Source organism: Anolis sagrei, chromosome 5 (assembly GCF_037176765.1).
Source record: "Anolis sagrei isolate rAnoSag1 chromosome 5, rAnoSag1.mat, whole genome shotgun sequence".
NCBI classification, from domain to species: Eukaryota; Metazoa; Chordata; class Lepidosauria; order Squamata; family Dactyloidae; genus Anolis; species Anolis sagrei.
This window is the reverse complement of record NC_090025.1, coordinates 75941766-75955508: the sequence shown is the minus strand read 5'-3', so window position 1 is coordinate 75955508 and position 13743 is coordinate 75941766. Positions and strand designations below refer to the sequence as shown.

Sequence of the window (13743 nt, the reverse complement as noted above, 5' to 3'; positions counted from 1 at the left end):
TTCCCACCCTCAGCTTATACAGTGAGCGGGCCACATGTACATAAAATGATTTTAAAACTCAGGGTGAGATAAAGGAGCAGAATTATTTGTGAGTGAGAACTCATAGAGAGACAGGGTGATAGACTGACCTTCGTACAAGGGGGGGGGGTGTACTCCTAGGACAAAAACGTTGAGGGGAGCAATAGGTTAATATGTAACTACTCTCCAAAAGCGCAACCGAAGAGCCAGGTCTTGAGATTCTTTTTAAAGGTTTCTAAGGTAGGGGCTTTCCTAATCTCTACGGGCAATGAGTTCCAGAGTCGGGGGGCCACAGAGGAGAAGGCTCTCTCCCTTGTACCCACAAGGCGAGTCTGAGAAACTGGCAAGGGCGAGTATATACTGTATATACTCGAGTATATACTGTAATTGGCTTGTTTAAACTAACCCTCAGTTTTGTTTTGCCCAGGCTTCAATCTACTCACCCTAATCAAATCCATTACCAGTTATAGGAAACAATTCAGCACTTTCACTGCTTCACCTGATTCAGATGTTAAAAGAAAATAGAGCTGGAAATCATCATAACAGTCAAATAAATCTCAATTTTGTTTTTACTTAGATATGATTTTTTAAAAAAATATGCTTACATTTGAAACCAAATGAAATAACAACTTTCTCAGAGGCAAAACTTCCTGTTGACAGGGGGGGAAAGGGTGGAAGGCAAGCTGGAACATTGCAGGATTCCTTAACATCAATGTACAAGCCCAACCCAAAGTCCTCCAGGCAGAAGCTGAATAATTGCAACACTGGAATCCTATTGGTTTATCCTGGCTGGAATAAACTCACCAAAAACTTGTTGAATGGTGGTGAATCATCAAATACGTAGATCCAACTGATTTAATGGCTGTACTCAAGTCCAGACAGAAAAAGGACAAAGGATAATGCTACCAATTGGTAACCCAAGTTAGTATCCAAGAATAGCACCAGTGGGAATTCTACGAGAATGGATAGTAAATGGAAATCTGTATTTATTCTATTCCCTTATGCAATATTGAATAATCTCATTGTTTTATTCCTCATTCTGCAAAAATATGAGACTTTTGGTCAATTTTTAGCATTGTTCTTACTGTGGACTTAACTGAGGAAAATGCATTTGTGCAAAAAAGGCATGGTTTTCATTTACAATTTTTTGTAGCGGCAGAAAACATGCATTTTGTTCAAAATTCACTAATTTGCAATGTACAGAAACAGGTTTTGCTTAAGAAAAAAATCCTTAGCTTGTCAGTAGGATCTCCGTAAACTATGCTTTGTATTCTATATAAATAAAAATGTAATGTTCGTTTGTGGGATTAACATAACCCAAAAACCAGTGGACAAATTGACACCAAATTTTGACACAATACACCTATCAGGCCAACAAGTGACCATCACTCATAAAAACACTAAAAAAATACAGCAGGAGAGACTTTAAAAGCCAGAAAAACAAACAAAATGCATTACAATGCATGCACAAAACCACATATTTGATTTATGTATTTATTTATAGCATATATATTCTGCCCTTCTCACCCCGCAGGGGACTCAGGGTGGATCACAGTGTACACATATATGGCAAACATTCAATGCCAATTAGACATACAATGTATGTAGACATACACAGAGGCTATTTAACTTTTTTGGCCGCCAGGGGAGCTGTCGCTTTCATCGTCCATCTGTGACACTGATGAAGTACTTCCACATTCCCCGCATGCTTTGCTGGAGTGCTTTTTGCTGAAGTCTTTTTATGGCCTCATTAATTAGTTAATTAGCCTCCCCACACATAGGTGGTACCTAATTTTCCTACTTGACAGATGCAACTGTCTTTCGGGTTGCAAAGGTTGACAACAAGCTACACAATTGGCCGGACACTCACTCCGACCCGGCCTGGCTTCGAACTCATGACCTTCTGGTCAGAGTGATCTTATACACAAACACACATATATACTTTCTTTTTTTTTTTTGCCATGTCAGGAGTGACTTGAGAAGCTGCAAGTCACTTCTGGTGTGAAAAAATTGGTCTCTGCAAGGATGTTGCCCAGGAGATGCCCGGATGTTTCTGATGTTTTACCATCCTTGTGGGAGGCTTTTCTCATATCCCCGCATGGGGAGCTGGAGCCGATAGAGGGAGCTCTCCCCGGATTCGAACCTGCAACCTGTCGGTCTTCAGTCCTACCGGCACAGGGGTTTAACCCACTGCACCAACGGAGGCTCCTATATACACATATACACAAATATATACACACACATACACATATATACACACACAAAACACATATATGCAGACTGGGCCACAGCAATGCGTGGCAGGGCTCGGCTAGTGATATATAAAACTTAAGACCTCCAATTCTGTCGTGTTTCACTCCCTCCCTTCCATCTAGGAGGCTACATTAACTTGTTGAAGCAAGCAGACAATCATATTTCAAGAGCCTCTCCTGTAACCTGGAGTAAGATAAAAATCTATAGCCATTTACAGAAGTTACAAATCTCTCACACAGTGTATTAGGCTGTGTGATTCATATTCTAAGAGCTGACTAGATGAATACCTGCCTAAGCCATCCATTGAGTTCAGCCTTCCTTTAAAAAGGCAGGCTTTTTCAAGTTCTGTATCAGCCTCATTCATGAAATAGCTGCTTGTTCTCTGGACCTCCCAAACCCAGCTCTTCAAATGTGCTGTCAAGATTTGTTATTTATGACAGCGACTGTATGAAAGCATTAAGGGTGATGCTGTACAAGTACGGTAGAGGAAAATCCATTCATCAGGATTAATGTGGTCCCGATGGTGAGGTGAAGGGGTGCCTCACCGGGAAGGTGTAAGTGAAGGGCGGAGCAAGCTGCAGGCATCCGGGGCACCCAGGGTATGGAAAAAAGAGATAGAGTGACTCTGGGCCAGAAAAACACACCTCTTTTACCTGTCTGTCCCGCCTTTGTATCCTATTACCGTACCTCCTCCTCTGCCTCTCAGATCTCGCTCCTGAAGACTGCAGTGAAGTGATACAGGTGCGCATGTGAGAGACAGAGAAGGAGGTACAGTAATAGGAAAATTACCATATTGAAATCTAATCTGATGCTTTGTAAATTTTTATTTGGTGTGTATTGGAGGAGGGGTAGTCTTATACGGCGAGTATATCCCAAACTCTATATTTTAACTGGAAAAGTTGGGGGTCATCTTATACGCCCAGTCGTCTTATATGCTGGAAAATACGAGTAGTACATTTTTGTGGCTTTGCTTTAGCAGTGATTCTTTTATCTGATTTCTTACCCACACAACCACCCACCCAAGATAAATCTAAGGAACAATGGAACAAACAGCAAATGAAAGAAAAAATGACATAGATGAGGAATAGAGTTGTGCTTGGAATTTGTTTCTCCTGTTTCCTACGTTTTTTTCGATACTTCGGGAGCATGAAACTAGAAGGCCTCTCCCGGTATGGAAATCTGCTCGAGATGGAAGCAACCAGAGTGGGCCCTGGCCTGCTTTTCAGCATCACAGTTTAATCTTTTTTATTAATCCCCCAGCAAACAAAAAGTAAACCCTAATTCCCTGCATTTGTGGTGTACAGGCCCAGAAAGGGCCCGCCTGCCAGTGCCTGCAGCTGAGCACCTCCTCTAGAGTAGAAACTCCAGGTAAGAAGAAGCCTCCTTAAAGCATACGCTGGAAAGGGGAGCCTGGGCAAGAAGCCCCCCCCCCCTTTAATGGTCCAATAGAAAATGGATCTTTCAGCATCCCAAAGCAAAAACAGATATCTGCCATCCCAATTTCGGGACGCTCCCAAAAAACAAATCAGGGGCCCCACCGAAAGCCAAGACATGAAACAGGTCAAGGTTTACCCTGAATGCACAACCCAGAATTAGCGGTTCTGTTCAGACTAACTAATACACACACACTTTTAAAATAGATTTATAATATTAAGTCTGCAACCTAACCACACTTTGTAGGGTATAACATGATGGGATTTATTTCAAATTAAATAGGGGTGGGGGGTCTTCATAATTTTTGTACAACAATCAAGACAAGAACCACATATGAATGAATGAATTAAATGTACATTCTATTAATTATAATAATTTTGTTGAAAAAGTACCACCAAATTAGGCTGACATATAAACCGGTTTTAGACAAAATACTGCCTTCTTGTACAATCTTGAATCAATTGCCTCAAGGAACTCTACAAAAAATCAAGAAAGTAGTCACGCTCACATGCTCTGGGTTGATTATGACCTAAATAAACCAAAGGAATATATTAAACAGAAAGCAAACTAATTAAGAATTAGGTTTGTTTTTCATAGGGCTATTTCCTCTAGTTTAGAAGTGTCTCTGACATCTTTAGTTTTGCTGAGTGCAATATTTTAAAGGGGTGAAGCTGATTTTCCTGACTGGGCTAATGTTTCCAAGCTCATCTAAATTACTGGCTTCATCATAATAGGCACATATGATGATCTCGACATGATTTCCTCCCAACTCCAATTTTTGACAACTATATTATATTATTGAGAGTCAGGAGTTGATATAGAAGTACTGTAGAGCAACAGCTCTAGTGTGTGTGTTACATTCTCAGGGGGCTTACTTCTAAGAAACTGTGCATCAGGTTGCAATCTTAATGGCAAGATAAAATCAGCGATCTGGACCAAGAGAATAAAATACTGTATATACTCGAGTATAAGCCTAGTTTTTCACCTGTTTTTATAGGCTGAAAAAGTTCCTCTCGGCTTATACTCGGGTCAACGCTTTTTAATATTTTACTCTGTTATTATTATTTTTATTACATGTACTATTTTACTCTATTTATTATTATTGCATTATTATTTTACTAAATTATTATTATTACATTATTATTTTACTTTATTATTGTTATTATTACATTTATTATTTTACTCTATTATTACAGTTATTATTTTATTTCCATTATTTTACTCTATTATTATTATTATTATTATTATTATGTTACTCTCTTTATTCTTATTGGAAGGATACATAAGCACATTTACATTGAAGAAAGTTAGAATCAGAGTTAGACAGTCTTATCTTAAACTACAATGTTATGTAAATATTCAAAAACATTTAACCTTCTGATGCCTCAATTAATGTAATTTTATTGATATCTGTTTTTATTTTGAAACTGACCAGTAGCTGCTGTATTTCCCTTCCTAGGCTTATACTCGAGTCAATACATTTTTCCAGTTTTTGTGGTAAAATTAGGTGTCTCGGTTTATATTTGGGTCGGTTTATACTCGAGTATATACGGTAATTATTATCTGCAACTAAAAAAGAGAGGAAAACAGCAATAAGGAGTGTTGGGACTTCAGACTGCTTGTAGTGAGACCATGCCCTATAACAGGAAAGGGTAAACCCAGGCCTGGGAGCCAGATGCGGCCCCTTTTCTCAGGCCTTCCTCTCTCTCTCGACATCCTATCCTTCCTTCCTTCCTTCCTTCTCTCTTTTCTTCCTCCTCATCTCTCTCTCTCTTCCTTACCTCCCTCTTTCTCCTTCCATCCTTCCTTCCCTTCCAATCTTTCATCCTTCCTTTCCTCTTTCTTCCCTCCTTCCCTCTCTCTTCTTTCATCCTTCCCTTTTGTCTTTCTGTCCTTCTCTCTCCCCTCCCTCCCTCCCACCCTTGTTTCCATCCTTCTCTTCCTCCCTTTCTCCCTTCCTTCTCTTTTACCACCCTCCTTTCCTTCTGGGGGATGTTTAGGTGGGAAGAGAAGGTAGAGTCCCCTCAGGGAGATAGGGCGGGTCATAAATTATTATTATTATTATAATTATAGTAAAATTATTATATTATATTAAAGTATAGTATCTGTATAATGACCAAGTAGCAACAGTAAGAACTGACCATGGAACAACAGACTGGTTCAAGATTGGAAAAGGCGTACGGCAGGGTTGTATCCTCTCACCCAACCTATACAACTTGTATGCAGAACACATCATGTGATGTGCAGGGCTTGACGTATGCAAGCCTGGGTTAAAATTGCTGAAAGAAACATTAACAACCTTAGACATGCAGATGATACCACTTTGATGGCTGAAAGCGAGGAGGAGCTGAGGAGCCTTCTAATCAAGGTGAAAGAAGAAAGTGCAAAAGCTGGGCTGCAGTTAAACATAAAAAACAAGATTATGGCAACTAGACTGATTGATGATTGGCTAATAGAAGGAGAAAACATGGAGGCAGTGACAGACTTTGTATTTCTAGGTGCAAAGATTAGTGCAGATGCAGACTGCAGCCAGGAAATCAGAAGAAGTTTACTTCTTGGGAGGAGAGCAATGACCAATCTCGATAAAATAGTGAAGAGTAGAGACATCACATTGGCAACAAAGATCTGCATATTTAAAGCAATGGTATTTCCCGTAGTAACCTACAGATGTGAGAGCAGGACCATAAGGAAAACTGAGAGAAGGAAGATAGATGCTTTTGAATTGTGATGTCCCGGTCCTCAAATACTCTCTGCTTCATTCGGAAAAATGCTGCACTCGCAGAGCTCAGGCGGTGTTGAATTTCAGTGTAAATGTTGACTTTTTTGGAGATGTGGCTGCCAAAGTAGCAGAAATGATCAACATGTTCTAATGTTACATCATTAAGTTGAGTGGTACCTATTGATATACACACATTTGCATGTTTTTGAACTGCTAGGTTGAGAGAAGCTGGGGCTGACAGCGGAAGCTCACACTTCTCCCCCGGTTTCAAACCTGCGACCTTTCAGTCAACCAATTTAACAGGTCAGCAGTTTAACCCATTGTCACACTGGGGGCTCCTGGGGACAAATATAATCCTGTTTAAAGTGGAAAAACTGGGATCAGATCCTGGGATTGTAGGGCCTGTTCGGAAGAGCCCCCAGATAACCCAGCTCAAAGCAGATATTGTGGGATTTTCTGCCTTGTTGTTATTTATTTATTTAAAACTTTTGTATCCAGATCTTCTCTACCTCTGTACAGGGACTCAGACCAGCTTACAGCAAGGATTCAGTGCTCACAATACAATCTAAAACATCGTACATCAACAATCAATTAAAATACATGTAGACTAAAATACATAAAGGCCAGTTCGTCAAGATAAAATAATGTCCCACTCAGTCCACATATGTGGTCGATAACTTTAGTCAATTGCCAGTCTCCGCCATCACTCTGGGAATGCCTCGTTCCAAAGCCCGAATTTCACTAGCTTCCTGAAGGTCGGGAGGGAGGGGGCAGATCTCATCTCAATCGGAAGATAGTTCCATAGCCAGGGGGCCAGCACAGAAAATGCCCTCTGTTGTGGCTCAGTCTGGGCCTGAGTCTGAAACTGAACTGTTTGGGCCTTCTGAGCCTGAGTTTCTGCAAGATGACGAGGAGGCTGATGGGTTACAGATTCCTGTACATGTTTCAGACAGGTCTGATAGTGTGGCTTCTGAAGAAGAAACAGCAAGCCTGTTCCCCGGGGAAAGGAATGTGCCTTTAGATAGAGACAGTGAAATCCCACAAGTGCAGGTGGAGACTCCTTTCGGTTCCCACAGTGATCCGGCCCAGCTGGGCCAAGATAAGGAGTTGTATAGCCTTGAAGATAATGGTGAATTAATGAGCAGGCAGGATCATTTGCAATTAAGGGTTCGCAGAAGCACACGTCTGGCCAGCAAGTGGGAAGCCAAAGGTCAACGCAATGCTTTCATGTTAGGAAAACTTATTTAATGATGTAGCTGACAGGCATTTCTTGTCAGTCCAATGTTGCTTCTTACCCGTTAACCTCTGTGGAATTACCTTGGCTTTTGTGGAACACGTCTGGCTTCTTTGAGACTTGATTCTGATTTTACCTGTCTACCATGGACTCTTGTTTGACCATTGCTAAGGGATTATGCTTCATGTTATTTGCCTGTGGATCTTGGAAACCTTGTCTTTGCATTTAAGACTCTGTTTTGCCTATTGAACTTTCGCATCCTTATTTCTCTGTTTTGATTTTGCTTTTTCTCAATAAACTACCAAACCTACAGCTTTGGTGTGTGTTGGTGTCTGGAGCAAGGTGAAAACTACCCTGAGGTGTGATACCTTGTCTCTCATCCCCACCAGATGCGATTGGCGCGGCCGATGTGATCATGTCATCTAACATGTTTGAGAATTTAGTCCAATCTGCCTTTCTGAAGTTGAATCTTTGTTTAAATCAAACCTCCTGAGGCCTTATAGTTGGGAACAGTTGGCATACTATTGGTCAGTGCTGTGTGTTTGGTATTGGTGGTCCCATTGATTTGGTGCATTGCTGTACGATGCTGTCGCTCACCAATAAGAGGTCTGGGTTATAACCTTGGTGCCATCTCCTGCTGTTGTAGGATGGTGGGAGCTGCTGAGTATGCATGCCCAGTGTGGAACACATCTTACCACACTAAAACAGTGGATGTGGCTCTTAATGAGACATGCCGCATTATCACGGGGTGTCTGCGCCCTACACCACTGGAAAAATTACACTGCTTAGCTGGTATTGCACCACGTGATATCCGCCGGGAAGTAGCAGTCAATAGTGAAAGGACCAAGACAGAGACATCTCCAGCTCATCCCGTTTGGGTATCAGCCAGCACGTCAATGACTTAAGTCTAGAAATAGTTTTCTAAGATCTACAGAGACACTAGCTGGGACACCTCAGCAAGCGAGAGTCCAAAAGTAGCAGGCTCAAACCCAGAACCTCAACCAATGGCTGATACCAAATGAGAGACTTCCCCCGGGCACCCAGAAAACTGGGCCACTTGGAAGGCGCTGAACAGATTGCACTCCAGCACCACGAGATGCAGAGCCAACCTTCAGAAATGGGGCTACAAAGTGGAATCCTCGACATGGAAGTGTGGAGAGGAGCAAACCACTGACCACCTGCTGCAATGCAACCTGAGCCCTGCCACATGCACAATGGAGGACCTTCTTGCGGCAACACCAGAAGCACTCCAAGTGGCCAGATACTGGTCAAAGGACATTTAATCAACTACCAAACTTCACAAATTTTGTGTTTTGTCTGTTTGTTTGCTTTGTTCTGTTAGAAATGTAATATATTTGACTGGTTGCCCTGACACGACAAATACCAGATGTGATTGCAAGGGTGGTGGGACCGAGAGCAGGGGCCCTCCAGAAGATCTTAAAAGCCTTGATGGTTCATAGGGGAGAATACGTTCGGATAGGTTGTTGTTTATTTGTTCAGTCGCTTCTGACTCTTCGTGACCTCATGAGCCAGGCCTTGATATTCTGCCTTGATGTTCTGGGGGCCCTTCCACACAGCCCTCTATCCCACAATATCAAGGTGGAAAATCCCACAATATCTGCTTTGAAGTAGGCTATCTGAGTCCACACTCAGATAATATGGGATTTTCTGCCTTGATATCCTGGGAGATAGGCCTATGTGGAAGGGCCCTCAGAGGAAGGGCCCATAGCAGCAAGGGGAGGCCTCATTAGTAGTAGTAGTATCAATAGTAATAAGAATTGGGAGGAGAGGCGGGGCTGCGCTTCCCCGCCCGGCCATGTAGAGGGCGCTGGCCGTGTTGAGGCGCCTGAGGAGAAGAGGAAGGGAAGAAGGAAGAGCAAGAAAGCGCCGCCTGACAGAAGCGGGAAGAAGGGGGAGGCGGCAGAGGCGGCAGAGGCCTCGGAGGCAGCACCGGCCGCCATGGAGGACATCAACTCCAACGTGAACGCCGACGCCGAAGTGCGGAAGCTGCAGGAGCTGGTCAAGAAGCTGGAGAAGCAGAACGAGCAGCTCCGCATTCGCAGCGCCGCCGGGGCGCCCGGAGGAGGAGGGGGAGGAGCAGGCAGCCCCAAACGGCTCCTCGGCGGAGGGTCCGGGGCCTGCACGCCGCCCTCGCCGCCCGCCTCCGCCGCCTCGCCCAGGAGCGGCGCCGTGCTTCTCGGGGTGGAGAGCCGCTGCCTGAGCCCCAAAGCCGGGCCCAGGCGGCCCCCCGAGGGAAGCGGCGGCCTGGCGGGCTTCGGGGGCGCCGGCGAAAACGCCAGCCTCCTCGACGAGGTGGAGCCGCTGAGGCCCGACGAGCTGGAGCGCCTGGCCGGCGGAGAGGAGGACGAGACGGGATGGTGAGGAGGAGGAGGGGGCCCGAGGGAGTGGGAAGGGGGACAGGGCAGGCCCACGCGGGCCCGCATGCCTACACCACAAAGGCGCGCTCTCCCTGTGTGGGGATCTGTAGATCTCAGTGGGCTCAACTCTGGCCCTCATTTGGCGCCCAGGGAGACAGGGAGGGGCTCAAGCCATTGTATGTGTTGGTAATCCTGAAGAGTTAGGGACAGCCCTGACTCTCTCTCCCTCTCTCTCTCATACACATACAATCCTGAAGGGTTAGGGACACCCCCCCCCCTCTCTCTCACACACACACACACATATACATTCCTGAAGGGTTAGGGACAGCCCTGACTCTTAACACACATATATGTAGTCCTGAAGGGTTAGGGACAGCCCTGACTCTAACACACACACCTATATATAATCCTGAAGAGTTAGAGTCAGCCCTGACTCTAACACACACACACAATACTGAAGGGTTAGGGTCAACCTGCCCTTCATTTGGGTGTCCAGGGAGAAAGGGAGGGGTTCAAGCCACTATATGTGTTGGTAATCCAGAAGAGTTGGGGTCAGGCCTGACTCTAACACACACACCTATATATAATCCTGAAGGGGTAGGGTCACAAGCCATTGTATGTGTTGGTAATCCTGAATAGTTAGGGTCAGCCCTGACTCTTAACACACATCTATGTGATCCTGAAGGGTTAAGGACAGCCCTGACTCTAACACACACGCCTATATATAATCCTGAAGGGTTAGGGTCAACCCTGACTCTCTCTCTCTCTCTCTCTCTCTCACACACACACACATATAATCCTGAAGAGTAGGGGTCAGCCCTGACTCTTAACACACACACACAATACTGAAGGGTTAGGGTCAACCTGCCCTTCATTTGGGTGTCCAGGGAGAAAGGGAGGCGTTCAAGCCATTGTATGTGTTAGTAATCCTGAAGAGTTAGGGTCAGCCCTGACTCTTAACACACATCTATGTAATCCTGAAGGGTTAGGGACAGCCCTGACTCTAAAACACACACATATATAATCCTGAAGGTTTAGGGTCAACCCTAACTCTCTCTCTCTCTCTCTCTCTCTCACACACACACACACACACACACACACACATTATATATATATATATATATATATATATATATATATCTATATGTATGTATATATATGTATAATCCTGAAGAGTTAGGGTCAGCCCTGACTCTAACACACACACATATATATAATCCTGAAGGGTTAGGGACAGCCCTGACTCTAAAACACACACACACACACATAATCCTGAAGGGTTAGGGTCAACCTACCCTTCATTTGGATGTCCAGGGAAAAAGGGAGGGGTTCAAGCCACTGTATGTGTTAGTAATCCAGAAGAGTTGGGGTCAGGCCTGACTCTAACACACACATATTTATAATCCTGAAGGGTTAGAGTCAGCCTTGACTCTTAACACACACACACACACACACACACACACACATATATATATAATCCTGAAGGGTTAGGGTCAATTTGCCCATCATTTGGGTGTCCAGGGAGAAAGGGAGGGGTTCAAGCCATTGTATGTGTTGGTAATCCTGAAGGGTTAGGATCAGTTCTGACTCTAACACACACACACACACACACACACACACATATATATATAATCCTGAAAGGTTAGGGTCAACTCGCCCATTTGGGTGTCCAGGGAGAAAAGGAGGGGTTCAAGCCATTGTATGTGTTAGTAATCCTGAAGAGTTAGGGTTAACCCAGGCTCTAACACACACATTCTCAATCCTGAAGGGATAGGGTCAATCTGCCCCTCATTTGGGTGTCCAGAGAGGGAGGGGTTCAAGGCCAGTGGCTGCCTGTTCCAATAGGATCAATTGTTCCTCAGGGCCCTTCCATATTAGCCAGAATATCAAGGCAGAAAATCCCACAATGTCTGCTTTGAACTGGGTTATCTCAATCCACACTCACATAATGTGGAATTCTCTGCCTTGATATTCTTGGATATAGGGCTGTGTGGAAGGGCCTCTAGTCCACACTGTCATATATTCCAGTTCAAAGCAGATAAGAGTTAGGGTTAACCCTGCCCCTCATTTAATTGCCCAGAGATCGAGGTACTCAAGATTTTGGCTACATGTTCCCATAGGATCAGTTTTTTCCAGGCCAAGTAGTTAAACACTCAAATTATTTATGTGTAATAACCATGGAGATCCATGTAACTGTACCAGAAAGGCTCTCTCTCTGTATATGTGTGCACACACACACATCCTGAAGTTAGGTTGCCGTGCACACACACACATCCTGAAGTTAGGTTGCCCAGGAATTAATGAATTCAAGACATTGGCTGCATGTTCCTATAGGATCAGTTATTCTTAGGCCAAGTAATTACAACTCAAACTATTTATGCCCTATTTATGTCCATGTAGCTGTGCCACAAACCTCTCTCTCTCTCTCTCTCTCAATGTTTATATACACACATATATAGAAATCCATATAACCGTACCACAAAGGTGTTCTGTGTGTGTAAGTAATTGAAGAGTTAGGGTTAATGCTCCTTATTTTTGCCCAGGAATTAATGAGCTCAAGACATTGGCTTCATGTTCCTATAGGATCAGTTCTTCCTAGGACAAGTAGCCAAGCTTTCTTTTAGGGCGTTTTCAGTCTTCAGTCTGATTTGCAAGTATCTGTTCTAGCTCTCCCTTTCTTTGGGTGGGAAGCCTTTGTTGTTGTTGTTGAACAAACTATGTCATCCTTAAGGAAAGGGTTCTACCAATAGAGACTCCCTTTGTCCTTTCTCTATTAAGTGGTAGCTTCCATATACTTCCCCTCCCCCTTTTTTTGTTATAGCAACCCAGAGTCATAGCAGTGAAGCTTTTTTGTTGATTTTTGCAGGGCGGTGTTCTTCAATTCTCAGACTTTTTAAAAAGTGTATCAGAACCTATTTTTATAGTCTAAAATAATATATGGCTCATGTAAAGTTCAGTCATGGTTGTTAGGGTAATATGAATTTTGTAATCTCTAATTTATTTTTAAAATATATTCTATAAGAAAATATTTAATCATCTTGCATCCTGAAATGCTGTATTGTGATTATATATTCTAGGTGCATAGTGAGTTTTCGTGTTTCTTTCCTTGAGCCTTACTTCTCAAGCTTCTAATCATTTGAACTTATTTTGAATCCGAATTTTCCTCCATGAGAACATGTTAAGCAGAGTTTTAAATGTTAGCGTGAAGAGTTCCTCAAAAGAATCTGCAAATATGGCTGTAAAGAATCTGCAAGATACCATTGCAGATCTGCAAGATACCGTTGCAATATTTTAAAAGAATTCCTGAATCCTGGCCAAACCCACCCATAACTCCAGTAATAATCAAACTCTTCTCAAATTGCAGCTCAGGACTGGAAAATATGTGAAATAAACTTTACTGATAGGTAGTCAAAGCAGTGTTTATCTTATGCCTTCTGCTGTGGCTCTCATACCTGACTCCAAAATGCTGTCATTTGAAAAATAGGCATCACCCAAAACCTTGGCTTTTTACTTTAAAACAGATGTAAGAGACAAAACACACTTTTCCCGTTCATTACTTGTCCAAATTTTAACAGAGAATCTGCAATATATATGTGTTTGAATTCTACATAACTCATATGATATGCTTGTATTTTGAAGTAGGGAAAGTACCATATAAAGTAGTTTGTGTGAGTGATGCAGTTCGAGAGGATGACACAAATTTGGTT

At 43.3% G+C, this 13743-nt stretch overlaps 1 protein-coding gene across 3 annotated transcripts in view; it reads left to right on the top strand.

Annotated features, from left to right (window-relative positions):
• The first annotated feature begins 9501 nt into the window (after nt 1-9501).
• SLAIN2 (SLAIN motif family member 2) overlaps nt 9502-13743 on the top strand; it is a 46942-nt gene continuing 42700 nt past the window's right edge. For 2 of the 3 annotated variants that reach the window (XM_060778492.2, XM_060778491.2), the window contains exon 1: nt 9535-10036. In XM_060778492.2, the coding sequence (XP_060634475.2) occupies nt 9618-10036 (419 nt within the window). In that variant the 5' untranslated portion in view covers nt 9535-9617. Of the gene's footprint in view, nt 10037-13743 lie in introns of all 3 variants that reach the window. The other variant, XM_060778490.2, reaches the window with a different exon arrangement.